Consider the following 20612-nt stretch of genomic DNA (forward strand, 5'->3'; position numbering starts at 1 on the left):
TTACATGGATACTACTGTGGGAATGAAATTAACCATTAGATGAACCATTTGCGTCGGGTCAAAAGCAAACAAATTGGATGCCGCTTGGTAACGAGCTTATAGTGCCCACCAGAGGAAGAACAAAAGGTTTCAATGACCGTGCATATTAATCAAACGGGCGGAAGGAGAGAGCTCCAGTAAGCACTCATTATGCCGGCCCACGTATGACCCGTCGTGGTGATATCACGATCTTCCCCGTAGTAACGACCTAATTACGTCGAAATGCCTCAATTAAAAACCAAACCTCCTCAATAAAATGTCATAAATTCTCCTCTACCAATTCAATCATTATGGAAAACAATATCTACGAGAGAAACATACATTTTAAAACGTATTGATGAACTCGAACTGATATGTTTTTCAGGTTTAACTTTAATATACATGTACGTATTGCATCCTCACAAAATTGAAGCATGAGCCGTTAAGCCAACAGATTGCCCCTGTCCTAGTTTCTGAACTATTTTCTCGTCTTGTACTTGACTAGTTTCCATCGGCCCGCGCATTAATTCAAGCTTAATACTCACATCAGTGCAAACACAATCTTATAGGGTTGCCGTTATTACTCCGGTTCGCATGCACGTCTCGCTCAAGTCATCCATGAGAATTCTTCGCCTAATTAACGAGACCCTCAATGAAGACGCTTTCGCAATGGAAGGCTACGAGTTCCGAACGTAGTCCCACCTTCTAGAAATATGAGTGACAGTAACAATTACAAAGACAGCTTAATTACCGAATTATGTTCTCCAGTTTCAAAAAGGAGGATTTTATTTAGATAAAAGCGTCATTAAAAAGAACTTGAACTCTTAAGGATACAGGGAGGGCCGGAAGGAAAACAGGAATATTAAAACAAATTTCTGCGTTTAATTTCTCACAATAATTAAATATTTGGATTGAGAGTCATCGAAACACACCCCGAAATTAAGATTGTGAGACCGCCTGACCTTACTAAAACAATAAAGTTCACACGCGTCGCCTCTTCTCATATCACGCAAATGCCCGCACCTAAATGTACTCGTATATATCATACACCAAATTTTGGTTGCGATGATGTTATCGCGATTACATAGTCGTCCCTGTTTGATCAATCGCGACGCATAAACAAGCGTGTGTATGGGGAATGACTCAAGAATTTTGAATTTCACCAAGGAGGGCTCGAGGGACTGGGCTAGTGGTTGCCAAGAGAAACAATACAGGCAGATCGGACTGAGGTACACTGCCTGTAGGCAGATCGGACTGAGGTGCCATGGCTTCCCACGCGGAAAAGTCAGATTAATACCCTAGAGGCTGTTATACACCTCGGAAGCTGTACTTTCCAATGGAATTCCGATCCTTACATGGAAACCGTGTTTGAATTAAGTACCTTTAGTACTTACTCCTGTCGGATAAATTGCTGATCCCTCGGCGCCTCACAATAGGAGTATGCAAACGTTGGGTTTCTCTCCATTTCCCTCAACTCTCCAAAATCTCTATATGTCTACATGATCAGTCATAGACGCGAAAATTGCCCCAGTCAGTCTCCTCAAATACGCTAATGGCAGTCGCCATTCCTGAAGAAAACGTGTGCACTCCTCCACACCCGTGATCCATCGACATCACTCAGGTGATTACCGTGCGCAAGCTCAAAATTTTATCCGGTGGATATTGTGGGCGGTGGGATCCAGAGAGCGGGTGTGACGCTCGCCGCCTCTGCCGAGGATTGACGCCCCGGCGAGGAGACGAGAACAACGGAGACGGAGAATGACGGAGTGGGGGGAAAAATAGGGATTTGCGGAGGCGAGTGTGGGAAGCCGTGCGACTTTGAGAGGGGAGGAGGATAGAAAAGGGCAGGGAAGGGGCGGGAGGACGGGCAGATGTCGGGACACATGTCGAGAAATGGGGGGGAGGGGTGTGACAACGGGGGCGGCAAATTAGCAAATACAGGCGCAGACCCTGAATCAATGGATTTGGAATATTCCACGTCGCAGGGAGGGTGGGTGGGGTTCAGGTGAGAGGTCCTCCTCGGGTACGAAGGACGACGTCGGGAGCGTTATGATGCACCGGCCGCGGGAGGGAACAGCCCGCAGGCCGCCGGCGCCTTCCCCAGGGCCTCCCCCGCGGTCACCCGAAGGACTGAACGCGCCGGGACCGAAGGGGAGGCTGGAGGTACGAACGTACCTGTGGGTGCGTGTGGTGCTGGCGGACTTGCTTACGTGCGCGGCACATCGCCACCGCTCGGAAGAGAAAAAAAAATCGGGCAGACCCCTCCCCACCCACTCCGGAGGACGGCATCATTTGCGCGTTTCGAGCTTCATCGACGGTGAAAATTCACGCCAGGTTGCACATTTTAAAGCCTCTTGACCGCAGATGACACCGGACTTGTCTCTCACTACTCAGTGACTGAAACAGCTGCCGCCCACGGACACCGAATTCAAGGCCACAGAAGAGCCGAACACGTTCTCTAGTCGACGGGAACCACGATGTTGAAATAGTTCTATTGCTCAAATATATCAACTATATCACTCCTAAGGTGATATAGTTAATATTTTATAGTCCGTGAAGTACGCGAGAGATTATTCAGCCATCGAAGGAGAGATTCGAGATGAAGAGCATACTAGCCCGTTGTTGGTAAACAATAGAACTATTGAACTTCACCGTGACCAGACCTTTTTTCTAATAGTTCTACTAATGCAAACTCATTAACAGTATTTCCTCTTTATTCACTGGAAATAAACTACGTTATTATTGCATTATTATATCAAATCGCAGGAATGTGATAGTTCCCTCGGTAGAGCGCGTGACTATTTCACCGGAGGGCACAGGTTCAATTCCCGGGGACGCCTCTGAGCTGAAAAGCTGAGCTATGTTATTTTTCAGGCACAACGTCTTCCTTGGAAACCATAGGCGGTAAGGCGAAAGGAACACTAACCTTAACCTAATGTTTGAGTTACACACGCCGCTGGGCTTAGTATCGAGTGTGCTCTACTCCCACGTATCAAACCAATCTCCGGATTGACTAATGCGGTTTCAATGGAAGTCTCCACGCTGCCGACTTTTTGGTTGCGTCAGGTCACACAGAAGTATAAGCTTGCCAAATTCGAATGGGTAGCATGTGTGCATAAAAGCTTAATATAATATGAAACCATTATCCGATAATATCCAATTGACTTTGTCATTTGACGTCACGTTTGGTTATTTATGATAAACTTTATATTTTACTAAGCATAAAATATTGGAAGTGAAGTGTTAAATTCAATACTGGACGATATAAAGATCGCAGGTGCATGCTCTAAAATTATTGAAATGAGTACAAAATTCATTAGAAAGAAGCTAAATGCATAGCTCCCTCTAGTTGAGGGGAAAAGATTTCTCATTCAGGGAATCACTATAGTAATCCTTTGAAGTCGTGCAGGTAAAAGCTTCTAAAAGGTTTGACTGACTGGAATGATCACGGAAAAGTAACTGCACACAAAACTCTATCATTCATTGAGAATTGATTGCCGATGGAATTTATCAGAAGGAGAATTAAAAATCGGTTTGAAGCCTGTTACTACGCTTGAAGATCTTATTTGGTCATCCATTTATGATGATCAAGAAGAAGGGGTTCTTCCAAGAATAGTTGTAAGGCACTGAAAGGGTGTTGAAGAAGCCTTTCTTTAGACACATCCTTATTACGAAAGTTTCCAAACCTATTTCCATGAAAATTCACGTTGAAAAATATCCACCCACCCACACACAAGAACACAAACACACATACAAGATAATAAGTAATATTATGCACATAATATCACAGAATCGTAGTTTGAAACTAATTCACTGGGACGACGCAGCTGTACCACTCGCTGTCACAGATAACACCACCACTGCCCACCATTTTCTGATTCAGGAAATAGGAGGAGGTAGTAGCGAAACTTAATGACCACTGGAACTGGTGGAGGAAAGGACAACACAGAACTTTCACGGAAAATCCCATGACATAGATCATTGAGTGGCAACGGCTCCAACATTCAAAAGAGGTTGGGGATGAGTAGAAATTTTACCTACATCTTAGAAACCACGACGGAAGGTTCCGAGTCCGGGGACGACTCATCTCTCCTCACCGGAGAGTCGAACGGGGACGAACGAAAGGGAAGTCGAGGAGGGAGACACCAACGGGAAGAAGAGCTTTGATGAACGCGGCGAGTGACGTAGGAGAGGCTGGTCGGAGCGGATGACTGCCAAGTCCCCGTGACCGTCCCAAAGGGGTGTACACAATTCGACTGCGGTGGCAGAAGTGTCAAAGGAGAATATAGGTGAGGGAGAGAAGAGCATGAAAGCGAGAGGGAGAGAGGGTTATGAGTGAGGCAGGGAGTGAGAGAAGAGTTCCCGAGGGGAGAGAGGCGGCGATTCCCTGGCGAGTTAAAAAAGGCCAACAGGGGTGAGGAAGAAACCAGACAATAGCCGGTTGAGGGGATAAGGGTGTCGGAGTGGGTGGCCGGGGATGGGTGTAGGAGGGCAGGGAGGAGGAGATGGAGAGGGAGGGAGGGATTGAAGGCTTTTTTTAAAACCATGTGTTTTTCAGATGATGAGAGGGAAGTGGGTTCTGGGGAGAGGAAAGGAAAGGTGAAAGGGAAGCTCGGTTGGGAATAAAGGCATAACGGAATGCACGGGAGACTTAGCAGAAGATATGTGGTGACATGTAGGTACGGCGGCTCAAATGGAACGTGGTGCGCCGTCTCGCCACATTGTTTTCAAGAGTCAACTGGATTTCACGCCTAACGCGATTGCCATTAACCTTCGAGCATAGGAGAAGATACGTGGTGTCAACTTGCACGATTTTCACAACCTAAAAAAGTGCCTCCGTTCTTCTGTACGGCTGGAATTGATGAAGTTGCGTTCGTTTTATCTAGGAAAATTATTCCAACTTTCCTGAATGAATGCATGAGCCAAAACTGGAATTAATACACAGGTACATACATCCTTAAGTATCTGATGAAAAATATTATGAGAAGATGATATTATATGTCATGCCTTAGAAGTCAAATCCTTTTCTTATGGCCAAGCCTCAACCTACCGTACACTTCCATGAATGACAACTTTGTGGAAATTGGCCTGCTTTGCATCTCTCCATCCTGTTAATGTCGGCTTTAGGTCGACGGCAAGCTTGTAAAATAACGCATGTAGAAATATCCATTACAACAGTCCCGATTATTTGTTAAAGTAGTCCTCGTTTTTATAAAAAATACTTATACGGCGTGTAAGGGTCAACGCTGCGATATTGTACTTTTTCTTCTACAATTTGAATGAAAGTATTGGTAAATATTGCGGATAACTTTAACGAAAGATTGAAAGTAGACTCATCATTCTGTTAGTTTTATATAATACACTACATTCCATAGTACGAGTAATATTCGATAAGCTGGGTACCTGATACATGAATCCGAATGATTCAACGTGTGGCGTTACACAAATAAGACCATGGCGGCGATAGTATGCGTAAATTTACAATTACGAAGCCTATCACTTTAAGTATTAGAATCCTAAAATTTGTTGTCTCAGGCGTAACTTTATGGAATTTGCGTAACATATTGAAATGTAATGAAATAATTGACATTGTAATTCCACACACTAAGTGTGTGGAATTACAATGTCAATTATTTCATTACGTTTCAATTAGAATCCTAATAATTCGCAGTTCAAATACACATGGTATAGAGCCGATTTCATGCTCCAGCAGATTAGAAGCAATAAAAAATCATAGCGGAATATGTTTAAAACCTTGAAAATATACTAGAATAGAGGCAAAAAGCGTGAATTGAAATCCCAGAATAATCACTGTTTGAAATAATCGTAATACCAGTAAATGTATAAAAATATAAATAAGAACCACTTCAGAGAACGATATCGTAGATCGAGATTGCATCAATTATTCTGTTACAGCAGTATGATTTTGCTGCAATGATATTAGCATCCCGAGGCGGAATGCGAACCATCCTTTGGGTAATCGAACTAACTGAGACCCCGGGCGACCTGTATTGGTAATGAGTTTTACACAAACACCTGAAAAGAACCTCGAGAAATCAACGGACCTAGCTGGACTAAACTTACTATTGCGCTAAATCTTTCCTTTCGTGTTTTCTCGGGATTGATACAGTTGGGGATCGGGATTGGTGCGATGGCTATCGTACTGGCTTCCCACCCAGAGGGCTCGGGTTCAAATCCCGGTGGTGTTGAATATTTTTCAGAGGTATCTCGATCCCTACTTCAGGTGCTTTGTGGAGGGCACTTTGAGTGAGTAGGCCGTCCGTCGGATGAGACGTTAAGCTGCGGACCCCTTGGCGCCTTTCGTAAAGAGTAGGCTAATGCTGACGCCGGGTATCTCTCCACCCTTCATCCTATCCTGTCCATCCCCTATGGTGCAAATGACCACAGCAGTCGGTCGCCTCCCCTAAATACTACTACTAATTTGATACAGTTTCTATCAAAGGAAGCTGAGTGAGGTGGAAAAATAAATAATAACTATGAAATTTGAAAATAGAACAACTTTTTAATATGCATAAAATTCCTTTTCAATCCTCTCCTTGAGGGTCGGCTTTTAGGGGATACATACGTCGCTAAATCATAACCAAGCCCACTCCACTACTCGGAGATCTGCTGAGCTGACTAACAAAATGTTTACATCACCACACCAATTACCCATAATGAAACTCGCAAGAACGAATGTGCAAAATCTAAATTAACCAAGCACTAAGGCGTGCCGGAACATTTAACGGCACATTTAAGAATTAGATTAAACGGACTTATATGAAATATAGAAATTAATAGTAAAAGGTGATGAGATAGAATTTAATGAATGAATGTTCCACAAGGCTAATGGAGTACTTTTAAGGAATTCATCACTTCCTACTGATGACATTAAATATTCTAATGTTATCACGGGGCATTATATCACAGGAGTAAATAGTGAGCTCCCGAGATTTTACTTCCCTAAATATATGGTAATTTTTCGATGAGTTCTCACGATTTTCCCCCGATAACCATTTTTCAATTCCATATTGTTAGCTTTGATGCTTTCAAAAAGCTCCTGCGTTGTTAGGAATGTTTGCATCTAAGCTTTGAGGTCTGATGTAGGTTGCAGCATAAGGGAACAGACTTAATATCATCGCTCCTAAAGATGTAGCCTGCTATGGATACGAAATCTAGGACGCAGCACCTCCCGAAAGCCATCTCATTACTATCGCTACAAAAAACTGAGTTCCGTTTCGTTAATTTCATTTACTGAAAGAAATCCTGCCCTTCCATCATGATTTCCTGTAGATTAAAATATTCTCTATCATCCCTCTATCCGAAGGTCACAGATTCGAATCACGAATATGGATAAAATGATGTGCTGGCTATTTTCATCTGGTGTCCAATCTGACCGTCTTCGGAGCCCATTGAGCACTCGGTTACATCCACAGTTCCATCGGCTAATGGTTCCGTAACCTTTCAGATCGAAGGAAATACTTAAGGTGCCCATATACTTATATAAATGCAATGTTAGAGTGATACACCTCATAATATAAATAATTGAAAAATGAAATACGCTAAAAACATTTAATTGGGATACTATAGACTATGATCATTTCAAATCTGTGAAATTGGTTAAGTTTTGGTGAGAATGCCTTCGTGAGATAACATTGCTGCCGACTGAAATTCGCAGAGCACTCCAAGTGGGATGATTTGAACTGCTTGCAGAACCATTTTCTACTCTGTTGATTGAGTCCAATTTCAACTTTTTGCATTTATTCAATACAGATGCACCTACTCCCTGATGTAGCAAGGTGGGCACTGAATGCGCAAATACACATACCGTATTTCTTCCTCTCTCAAGAGTTTCCCTACGCTCTGTTACAAAAACGCTTCGAAATTAAACTCGAATACCAAATGCACTTCTCAAAGGCAATGCACTTCGTAGCAAGACGCCCGTTGCATGGATTGAGGATGTTTTTCATACAGCTAAAGTGATACCAACGATGATTACACTGATGGCATATTACAACAAAATTCATGTAAGACATTAGAACTATTAATTCCAACACGATGAACTGGAGCAAATATTAAGAAGATAAAATATTTTGAAAATAGCAGCTTAATATTTAGTTTTCGATGAGGTTAATAATTTAAGAAGAATCATTGAGTGATATTTAACTAAAATAAAGACCGATTCAATACTCCAAGTAAGGAACAAATGGAGTAGTTTCAGGCGTGATGTGGTGGAATTGGAATATAATAAAGAAAATACAGTAACAATTTTCCACTAGATGGACTTAATAGAACGACCGGGTTGCGATGCATTACATCATCTTCAGGTCATTATGTAATACATCGAAACCCAGTTATACTATTAAAATTATCTAGTGGAAAATTGTTACTATTTCTTGTTTATCACTCCAAGTTAGGGCCCTTAAAATCACACCAGAAATGATTCTCAGCGTATATGACAAGAGCATAAATTAAGGAACCGTAGTAATGTACTGAGTTTAAGGTTTATGAAGGTTCATTTCTGGAAGGGAATTATTCAATTAAGAATTTGGAAAGGAATTAAAGGATGGGATACTAGCTTTTTGAAATGAAAATCAGTTAACATTTCTCCAATGGTTACCGAATAATTAAACTACGACTTAGATTAACCGGTAACATTACGACCACACTTGAAAAACTGAACTGAAAATATTAGCCTCGAAGCAATGAAGAAAAGTGGGTACCTCTGTTTGAGTCAAACATAAAATTTGCCTTTATGTTTCAACAAATTTTACATTGACCCTTGGTTCACATTTGAAGGGATTAGCCACGTGCTAATCGGATGCGCGTGAGAAAAAATAGCCTCAAAACCATTTGTGAAATAGAATGCATAAGTCCTGATGCCTTTCAATCTACATATATCTTTAAACAAGTGACTGATTGAATGACCTTAGCCTACTCACCTCATTATTACATTCAAATCGTAGATCCGAGTTGTCAGTAATGAACTGCGAACATATTTGGAATCCCTGCCTTGTCAGTTTTGAATCACTCCGCCGCGATAGCCGAGTTTGGAGTGAGATTAAGAGTTGTCTTACTTTGGGTTAGGCGGAAAACTTTACCTTGAGTACAGAACATGGAGTTCGTACCTGTTCTCAAGATTATGATCAGAATACATGACCTCAAATAACAAACCAAAATGCAAATTGAAATTATGTACATGATATCATGTGATATGCTGAATTGTTTGGCGCTAGAGTAAATTAATTTTCATTAAAGAACTCTCATGAAAAATCCACATCACTTGCAAACTGGATTGTACAGGATTCTGGACTGGATTGTACCTGTACATTCCATAAACAATGCAATGGGTTCTAAAGGATTTTTCATTTAAACTAGACGTTCCTTATTTTCTGAATCACGGCTCCTTATTTTTTTAAGGTAATCTACCGGTTAAGGTAGGTTTTTGGATGGACACAACTACCAAACAAACATTTTATTACTCCTAAAAAAACACAAAATCCATCATCCTACTCTATATCAGGTCCCTCTTCATCTCTGAGTACTTTCTTCCTCCATTCATCCCGTCCAACATCCCTATCCTGTTCCTTCCCTTTCCTCTTTTGCCCAACATTCTACCCTCTATCACAGTCTTCAACATCCCACTGCTCCTTATATGATTAATAAAAGCTGTGACTGATATAGATGATAAATAAGTTGATTGTACGGTTAATTTGGTTCGGGAAGGATAAATGTTTGTGCTTCAAATTAACTGATGGTCATGACGAAAAATTCAGTCACGGAAAAATACCATAAAAGAAAATGTAATTTACTAACGCTTTCACGGCTACATTCTACAGATGCTTATAGAAAGCCAGCTTTCTTGCTTGTTTGCTTTAGATTTGGGGGGATTGGTTGTTCCCCCTCCAAAGCTATTCCATCCCCATAAATCGCCGAGAATGGCTAAATTTCATCATTAATTTGGTGGGAGGGGTCAGGGATGTCTTGGCTCATTCAGTGTGGAGGATGACTATCATCGAACATTTACATTAATTTTACTGACTCTTTCTAACCCTGTATTTTATGATTAATATACTCAGATGGCATTGTATGATATCTATTTATTATAAGTCTGAAAATGCTCTGGATAAACCTTTTTTGAAATCTTAAATGAAAAACCATAATGAATTTTCATTTCAACTACGATTTCATTCATTCCACCATTGAAATGCTACTTAACTACGAATAATTAAAGTATCCTCAGTTTAATAAATGACGTTTAAGTGTCCACAAGGAATTTTTAACTAGGAATTACCATCATATTATCAATGGCTTGTACTTCTTTCGTCGGCTGAATATAAATAGTTTGACCATGGCATTCTGGCTACGCTAATGATTATCGTGCATGATGCAAAGAGGCTTATTTTCTTAATTCGGACGTCCTTTTACTTGCTGACAAATACCGTACTTAAAACTAATGAATGGAGAATGCAGACGAAATTCGGGCTCTTGAAAGCAATTAAATGAATAAAATGAAACCATTATTACTTTTCCATGCACCCCATGTCCCTGTAATTTCGTTTCTAGCGTCACATTGTGATCTAAAACTTCTCAGTTCAGAGGAACTCGCATTTCGTGTAAACTAATTAACGTAAGATTTAACATATATAAGTGGGTTCTAATAGTAACGGTGGGGTCTAATCAGATGCACAATAATTATATTATAAAAACGTATTTGTAAACGAACAACGATGGAATAATAATGGTACAATCAGATTTATAAGAATATAAATTATCAAGATAAAGTTGTATATCACATATGTAATACATTTTAAAATAACTGACCACAAAAGTTTATGCTTAGGGTTCAACAGTGCCGTTGTTTTTCTGGCCATAGGTAATTACGTATATTTCATAATGGCGATTAACTATGTTCCAAATTTTAATTACTTTCAAGAAAATTTTAAAACTTCCCGTATCAAATGATATTGCCAAAATTTCCTGAGCATAAAAAACTGCTATCTCAAATGTGCGGACTAGACTAGGTGTACTAGTTTTAGATTAGGTATACCAATTTCTTTTCTCAGAAATCACACTTTGGTCATGCCACTAGGGGGTACTTTCAAGAAAAATTCAAAGAACTACGGGCGATGCCGCGATGGTGACTTAAATGGAGCCATACACACAAAAGTTCATTGACTGCCCAAGCGGGCAAGTATAAACCGTCCCGGTGAGTGAAGTCCCACCTTTACCGGTCATTGTACATAAGAAACGCATGGCATTGAAGAAAGAAACATGGCTGAGGTGGAAGTGCGGTTTGCGAGAAAGTGAAACTTAAAACTAGGAATAAAATATGAACTCTTAATCTAACAAGAAAGGAAAGCCGACAGGGAACGGCTTTTTACAAAAAAGAAAAAAAAAGTACGTCACTAACAGCACTAACTCCCCACCGGCACACTCATAGCACAGCATAGAGCGGTACAAAATGGAAGCGGAGGCGAGGGTCGCCCATTTCCCACAGCGGGAAATTACACTTGGGCTTGAGGAAGCGGGTGACAGCAAGACCGTGAAGCGGATAAAATAATACTAAAATAACTTGGAGGACGGAGGAAGAGATCCGTCCGGCCGTGAAGCGGCTTAATACTATGAAGAAAATTTAAAATTAAAAGACATAGTAAAGACTCATAGGCGAGTAATATCTTTAGGCAGTGTATAAGTGTGTTTCTCTCCGGGATCATAGTCCCAGATGGTTTGTAGCAGCGGATTTCCAGACGGTGCGAGGCGGGATTTGAAAGACGCGACTTGCGAGCGAATAAATTCCGCGACGGATGGGAGTTTATGCGCCGCTCGCACGTCGGCCATCCTAGTGAAGCGACTCACTTGGAGTAACGACCGAACAGCCTTGTTTTGGATGGTTTCAAGGTGACACCAGAGCGTTTTCCGGATGGAAAACACGGGGCAAGCGTACAGAAACTGCGGGCGAATGATTGACCTGTAAAGTCGCATCCTGTCGGCGTGATTCAGGAGAGAAATCACGGAGGAAAGGCAGCCGAGACGGCTCCTTGCAACCATTCCATTCATGCAGCGATGCGTATTGAAAATCATTCGCCCTGGGCGGAATACGAATCCGTATGAGATGTTCTATCCCTCTATTCCAAATAAAATTAATGATTTCTCCTCGGTAAAATTCGTCCATTTAACTTGGACGTTGGAAGCATTATACTAAGAAAATATGATTAAAATGAAGATAATATGATTCCTCACGGAGTTAGTTTCTTCATTTTAATCATATTGATTCAGATATCGCTTCCAATAACTGTATGCCAATAGCTCACAGTTTCCATTTAACTTTCAAGAGATTTAGTTCTTCTCTTTCTGCGAATGTACCCTATTCATATCGGTCAACTTGAAGTATAGTATTTCCAGACATATATAATTTTGAAATTACGAAACACTATTAAAGAGCTAACATGTACTGCGAATGGCATCAAACTTTGCTAATTGTTGAACCGCAACGCTCATGTAATAGAAATCGGAAATACGTTACCCACTAAACACACTGAGGAGGAGTGAGAGGATAGAATGCTAGGTGCAATAGTACATATTTTACGCCTTCAAGTAATGAAATGTTAATTGTATTGCATTCATGATTTCGACGAAACGTCAAACTGCGCATACATTTTTATGCACGCGGGTTATCCCAAAATTGAAGCCTCCATTTTTCTCCAAAAGGAAAAATTTTAAAATAATTTACATATCCTTTGAAATCCTTAACATTCTTCTTTTTTTCTACATCATACTCATTTAAGTCAATATATTTTTGTAGGCGCTGGGGCAGTTTTGGTGTGCCCACGTCATACCAACTCGCCGCCATGTTTTTGAGAAAAAAAAATTTATAAGCCTCAATTTTGGGATTACCCTCGAATGTGCCTGAATTTAGCGAAAACACCAGAATAAGTTTTAACGTAATTGCAGTATCTACCCTAGAATCCGTCATCCAAAAGACTTTTCAGGTTTTCTCGTTGCTTAGGCTTTAAAGAGGATTTTCGATGATAAATTACAGGAGAATAATTGTAATAGAAGTCTCAAAGTTATTACTTTATTTGCTAATTCCGAACTTCCTTGCCCACTTCTACTTTTAGCAAACATTGTAAGAAACTATTTGCGCCATAACTTCGAAGTCTTACCGCAGACAATGTTGCGAAGGAAATGAGGGGAATTTTGAAAACGTTGACTATATTGGCATTCAATACCTGGCAGCCATTTAGAGTGCAATAGTTTGAAATCGCTCTGACAGCTCGGAATGTCTGCTAAATGCCAACATAACGAAAGTTATCACTGTTTCCCGATTCTCGGCGCGACGGTACTACGCCCCTGAACCAAACTTTTGAACAGGATAATACCAACGTTAAATTTAAATATCTGCCTTTTAACGGCAGAAAACGTGTTTCATTCTGGTTTATAAAATTTTATTGTCTTCCACACTTCAACGACAGGCAATTGGCAGGGAAAAAAGGACTCAACCATTAAAAATGACTGGCGGGGAAAACAGCTGTAACACATTTATCGTCGTATTCCACTGTCGTAATTCAAGTGATTGATGTGGCGCAAAGGTCTTGGAAGCTATGGACAAGAGCAGAGCTCGGACGATTGGTTCGGGCTCTGCTCAAGTTCATCATCATCCTGTACTTCACGTGGATTGTGTGCGAGGTTAACAGAGCAGAAAAATACACCACAAATAGAGAAAGAAATTTGACAAGACTGGACTAAACGGGAAACGTGTGCAGACAACTCGACAAGAGCAGGAAACGAAGCGTGGAGAGAAACAGGCAGAACGAATATGGAGAGAGGAAAGAAGAACCCGAGAACAGAATACTCCGGGAGGACTAATTTTTATTTACATCCAGTCAATTTAACGATGGAGAGTTCCTTGTCGGAGAGACGAAAAAAAACAACATTAACACACAGGGTAATGGTGCTAACAGGATTCACTATTTCCGGCACGTAAACTTCAAACAAACAAATGTAGTTCGGGAACACGTAATTACGCAAATAAACCAAAAGATGACGGGAGGGAGCGTGTCGCAAGAGACGGAGAATCACGCCGCGCGCTAATAAAGCGAGGGGGGCGTGTACGGTGGGGGGGGGGAGTTACGGGGACGGGGAGAGTTGGGGACTTGGGGGAAATGAGGGAAGAAATCCTGATTCCCCAAAATTTAGAGAGAGCGGCACTTTACCCAAAGTTTTCATATTCCTTCTTTGGCTTCCTCCGTCCCACCCGTCACCCCATCCTACTCACCCCTTCCTTTCCTCCCTCCTCCCCAACCACCACATCCCCTCTCCCTTCCCACTCATTATTATTTTTCTCTCAACTCCCCTGAATCAACTGCTTCCTCACTTTTCAACCTCCGATTCGTCCGAGCTCTCTCTCTCTCTCTCTTTCCCCACCTCTCCCTCGCGAGCGTCTCATTTCTGAGGCGAGATGATAAAAGTTTTTGGCAGTAATTGGCAAATTTAAAATGGGAAGACATTAAAGGAAATGGAAAAGTAATCTTGGTGGGTATAAAAGGATGGCAAGGAAAAAAGAGTTGGGAGAGAACTGGGTGATCTCTGGGCGTGGAAGAGGAGGGGGGAAGGTTGGAGACGATGAAGGCAAAGAGATGAAGCGAAGATTACTTTCAGTAAATGTACGGACTAGGATGGGTATGGGTGGGGTAGCGGGGGCTCGCCAGTCCGGCATTCGAAGTTGGACGCCGGTGAGCGTCCAAGGAACTTAATTTTAATCCAATTTTTATGCTCAAGGCTTAAAATATAATACAATGTACAAGTACAATGATGCAGAATTAAAGTTACGGCAACTATCACCACCTCCGATATGGGACGCGAGTTTTAATCAAAAGAGTATCCCTCCTCCTTAGTAACAAATACGTGAACGATTACAACTGTGAAAATATTGCCCCACAGAACTGAATGCTTGAGACTCATAATGATGGCAGAAGTTTTCAAAGAAGACAAAAAAAAGACTTCCAACTATTTCCCATCAAAAGGTCAAATTAAAATTTGTTTTGAAACTCTGTGCTAGAAGCAACTGCGGCTCTATTAAAAATTATTAATATTAAAAAATCTTCATTGAAGCCCAAGAATATAAATGATCACGGTAGTCAAAATTTAGACAACAAAATCTAAAAGGATCAAACATACGCTTTCAAAAAACAATTCTACAAAAGAGAAAAGAAATGTAGGAAGGGCAAAAGAGCTATTATCATGATATGTTGCACCGAAATATGACGAACTATTTGTCTAACCCAAAATAAGGCAGAAAAAATCCGAGAAAAACACATTAAGAGGAAAAATACGCCTATGTTTAACACGGAGACGACCACGGGAGAGTATTTGCACATTCATAAAAAAAGATTATATGATTGGACATCGAAGGTAATCTAAAACAGAATAGAAGATGGATGAAATGGAAAGCTGCATCTACAAATGACCCCGCTAATTATCTTCAAAGACACTTCATATATGTAGGAAAATGGTGTGCTCATAAATCACGGCTTTGTGCTAAATTGGTCAATGAGATGAGTAGCTTTTTTATGCAGGAAATCCTTCTAGCAAAGTCAACCTGCAATTGATAGTATCGAAGCAGCTTTATCGAAGCATGGCGACATAGCATGTAGAACACTGACTGCATATTTAGAGTCAAGTGACTCATTTGAGAACCGTTACATAAATATAGTCTGAGTGATTTTTGGAAAAACAGATCCAAAAAATCTAGGAGCTTTCCAGGAAAAGGAGATCATTTCCACAATCCTGATGCTTGACCTTCACGTGTCATAGGTCATTCGCACCATCCAAATGGCCTCAAGTCCCTTTCAACCCATTTTTTAATGATTTCCAATCACTTATTTGGCGATCGTTTCCTATCTTTAATGAACTCTCTTGTTAATAATTAGCCATGGTAATCATCCATATTAATCCATATTAATTAATTCTTCGCATGATAGACATGCTGTGACCATCAACCTGACAAACTAGATTTAAACCCTGCAATTGTTTTAGCACAGAGGAATGTCAAGATGGGCATCAGAAATCATCCCCTTGTTATTTTCTGGAACAATAAATTTGGTTAAAAATGGGGCGGATTTCTTATCCAATCATTTGGAACATTGTTCATTTCACATGACGAGCTAGCTAAACTTATAAAACCTAAACGTCATTTGTCTCGTTATTCACGAAAAATTAAATACATAGCGTGATGAGTGCAGTGGGAAATTTTTTTTCACTACCTAAACCAACATCCCAATTTAATTCATCAAACAAACGAAATTCTTTTCATCAAACCAAATTTTATTTGATAATAAAAACTATAACTTTGTAATTCTATGGTATTTGATTTAGACACAACCCGTTTGGACTTTCAACGTGATCATCAGGTTTTTGGTCAACGTCATTGAATGTCGAAAACCGGGACATGTCTGAATAAAACACTTTGGATTTACAAAGTTATAGTTTTTATTATAAAATGAATCCATTCTATAAATTTAGCCTACAAACAAACAATTAAACAAACTTTATCAAAAATTTCACGGATTCACGGATTTTCCACTTAAAAGATAATATCCCTCAAAAATCTTGCTGATAACTATGTCAGCCAGTTTCAGCATAAATGATTTTCCCGATGAGTAAAAACTAATACTCACGATGCAAATTTATAGCTAAATACACAAAAAGCATATTTTCGAACTTTCTGTAAAATATATATTATTTAGTGTGAAACTATAAAAAATGAGGTACATACAGTAGAGACTGTGGAACAGTTTACCTTTCTCGGAAGAGTTTTGGACCAAAGTGATCAAAGTAGTAGGGGCATAAGAGGAAGAATTGCTGTAGGCAAAGAAGCTTTCACATGGAGGGGGAAATTGATGACAAGGACGTTGAGTAAGGATCTTAAGAAAGGCCTCGTTAAAACTTCGATGTGCGGTATGGTTTCGTACGGCGCGGAGACATGGCCATTGAAGCAAGATGATAGGCGTAAATTGGAGGCTTTTTAAATGTGGGTGTGGAGAATAATGGAAAAGGTGAAGTGGATAGAAAAGAAGGCAAACTAGTAAGTGCTAGGCATTGTGTGGGAGTAGAGGGGATTGTTGGAAGAAATCCAAAGGAGGCAGGAAAGGTGGATGTAGAACATTTTGATTGGAAAGGGGATTTTGAAGACTTTAATAGAGGGGAGAATGCTAAGCAAACGAGGTAAGGGTAGAATTAGGGTAGGCATGTTGGATGGATCGAAGGGAGAAAGAAAGGATGCGCAGGAGCTTATTGCAGTGTCACATGTGAGGTTGTGTTTTGTTAGGAAAGGCAAGTAAATGTATCGTCGTACCGTTGTGTAGGCTATGTCCATTCATAACCTAAATCGATTGAGTACCAGTAATGATAGTGTGAAACTCACGAATAAAAATAATATTCCCAATCTAAAAATTGAGCCAGTAGTAAATTAGTTTCCTACAGCTGAGTGGAAAGCAAGTTTCAATACACTTTGTCAATACATATCCCTATTTTTTCTTAAAAAAACAAAGAATAAGTAGTGACAATGTATGGCATAGCACTAGGAATTATTGCTGTTCCAACTAAAGTCCGGTCTGGAATTTTGTTGATCGAAGCTTGTCGATCTTCTTATTTAGCATTTTATACAGCTAATTTTTATTTTTTCAGAGAAATGCCTAATTTGATGTTTTCTCACAGAAGGTTTTAATGAGGTTCTGAAACTAATAATGTTTTGCCTTGTCTGAATGAAATATTTTATGGAAATGTGTCGGCACGTCTTAATATAATACCAGACAAATGTAACTAAGTGCACCTGTTATCTACGATATCATTTGGCCACCCTGAAAATAAAATATTTATTTAAAATGTTATTTTCTGATTTCGCATACCATCATGCTTCAGTAAATTTCCTAGTGGGTGATTCCATTAGATATGACTAATTGGTACAGAATTGTTGACAAGGGAGGTTAACTCAAAGACTGGCTCCATTAGGTTAAATTGTAATACATAACTATTACAGTTAACTTAAAATAAATCCAAATGAAGCTATTAATGCTCTGTTAATCTTCAGTTACTCAATTTGACGAAAATATTTTACACCAATGAAATTTACTCAAAGCGTTGTCCAGTTGTCAAAGAAAAAGTCATTATAGTATATAACAAACAGAGATATCTAATTAAGGGTGGAACTGCCGGATAGAAATTTGAGTCTCCTCGTCCTATCTCTTTTTTCCGTGCAATGATGCACGTATCAACCGAAAAATATTATTTTATGTACCCCCTTTCATCCAGCTAATTAACTTATAGCACGCCAATTTTTCCGTAAGGCATTTTCTAGTAAATCAAAATCGTTCTGACGAAATGTTAAGAAAAAATAAAGTTGCGATTTAAGCTAAGGGTTATAACAAAAATATTAATCTTTTTACCTAACGTATTAGCGTTTAACCCCTTACCACACAGAACTGATAAATTCCGGACGTATTTTGATGAGGATTAAAGACAAATTACATGTTCCGCACATTGCACCTCTCACGAGTTGGGATTATTCCATGGAAGGGATCTTTTTTTATTGGCCAAATTGAGGGCAAAATTTTTTCTACTGAAACTAGGCCCATAAACGTATAAAAGTCATAGAAACCATTCATGATTTTCCGCTCAAGCGAGGGTGAATATAGAGGTAACGTGGGCAAAATGGGCGAAATAATAAAACGCAAATCATTGAACGGGCAGAGAGAATTAATGGGACGGAAGAGGGTGGGCGGGCATATCATAATGCGTTTCGATCATCCGCTGGCGGATGAAATACATTATTAAAAGCGCTTTAGCACTCTCCGTCATTTAGGAACAAGTGGGAATTTGAAAAATTCAGATCAACTCCCACGCATTCTTTTCAAGAATGAGAAGAACACTCTAAAAGAAAACTCTCCTGGAATGAAAAAACAATGCAGCGAAGCGATTCGATTACCTGAAATACACCGATAAAAAATATAAAAAAGAGGTAATCATTATAAAAAAGGAGAGTGATCAACGGCTATAACAAGTGCGAGACGCTCGCTGCGTGATTCAATATTCATCGGGAAAAGATGGGGAGATCCACACGCGGGTCGTATTCGAATTGCTTAGTGCACTAAAAAACAGTCGATGGTTTTGCAGATGAGCCGACGGGAGAGTGATAGCGGAGACGAGGATGCGAGAGGTACAGGGAACGCCATACGTGAGCAAATTCAATGACTGCGTAACGCAAAACCTAAAACCCTTCGGGAGACCGAATGGAATGCGTCTCCGTGAGCATCTGCATAAATGCATTAGACTCGAGACTCGGCCATCATGATTCCATATGCACGGGCCGCTTTTAATCACTTTAAGACTAACATGGCCTTCGGAGAGTGAGGGAAGCAACTTTATTCACAATTAGACCCATGACCACCGAGAGGATGCACGTGCCTCGTCCCCCGTGCTCAGAGCCAGACGTGTGCTCCAAGTCCCGATCGGCCCTCTGAATTTAAATATAAATTCCCTGAAAGACTGGCTGGTTCCCTTGCGAATCGATTTCGCCAAAATTAAATTAGGTTGATGAACTCAAGCGTTCGTCCAATCTAATTTTTCCCAGCCAATCTCGCGAAATGTGTGCGCGGACCTGATAAGAAGGAACCTTTAAAGCCACTGAACGCGGCCCTCGGTATTCCATATTACGGCTACCTCGAAGGTATTTAACCGGGCTCCCATGAGGGGATGATCGAATGACGATTTCGAAACCCGGGAAGCAACTCATCGAAGGCGAACAACCGTATGCGCTGTCGTGCGCGTTTTTCAATGGCCTGGCAGCCTATTTCAGTTTCAACTTAAAGCTTATTCCTATCATACTAACAATTGTGCGAAACAAGTTGCACGAGCTAACATAGTAGTTTTTAGCTTCAAAATCTAAGGACCTTGCGACGACCTATTTTTATATTGATTATTATTTTCTCCTTCCGTCAGATGTGATTATTTATATCAATATGATATCAGAGGTTTGTGCAAATAAAATCTATCATTGCACTTAGTAATTCAAATCAATGAAGCTTTGTACATATAGCAATCACTCTGCTAATCCATGACGGAACCACTTGACTGTTTCATTAAGACATTATTTTCGATCTACCTGAATGCAATTCAGGAGCCTTAAGAAACACAGTCATTTAAGGTTCTTAATTTAATGATGGATACAAAATTAAATTTTCATGAGGAATGATTTGGAAACAAAGTGTCCCGTATTTCTACTCCTTTAATAGCTACCGCTAATCAGTAACTTTTTGTCAAGTCGAATTTAAGTTATAAGTTCAGATAAGTTCCCCACCATGGTAGAACGGCAGGACATAGTGTCCAAATCATAAAGCACGCTACACTCAAAGCATACGTTGATATTTGGATGACGGCGAAAGAAAATGTGGCCAAAGCTACATCCTTTCATGCTACGTCTTCTTCGCTCAAAATGGGAGCTTGGGCTAAAGGCTTCGATGTTCAAACAGGTTTCACATTATGGTCCGACGATATATTCCCCGTGCCACCCGTCGCGTGACTGAATTAGTGGGGGA

General features: G+C 40.3%; 1 protein-coding gene across 4 annotated transcripts in view; it reads right to left on the reverse strand.

Moving 5' to 3' along the window:
- Window positions 1–20612, reverse strand: part of LOC139694330 (dual specificity calcium/calmodulin-dependent 3',5'-cyclic nucleotide phosphodiesterase 1A-like) — a 580826-nt gene that overhangs the window by 271303 nt on the left and 288911 nt on the right. Inside the window, exon 1 of one of the 4 annotated variants that reach the window (XM_071592828.1) lies at window positions 4060–4291. The exons of the other annotated variants lie outside the window; for them this stretch is intronic. Coding sequence (XP_071448929.1) covers window positions 4060–4105 — 46 coding nt within the window. The 5' untranslated portion in view covers window positions 4106–4291. Of the gene's footprint in view, window positions 1–4059; window positions 4292–20612 lie in introns of those variants that run through there. 4 annotated transcript variants of the gene reach the window in all.

This window comes from Hetaerina americana, unplaced genomic scaffold (assembly GCF_022747635.1).
Source record: "Hetaerina americana unplaced genomic scaffold, ioHetAmer1.1.p SCAF_5, whole genome shotgun sequence".
Lineage (NCBI taxonomy): Eukaryota > Metazoa > Arthropoda > Insecta > Odonata > Calopterygidae > Hetaerina > Hetaerina americana.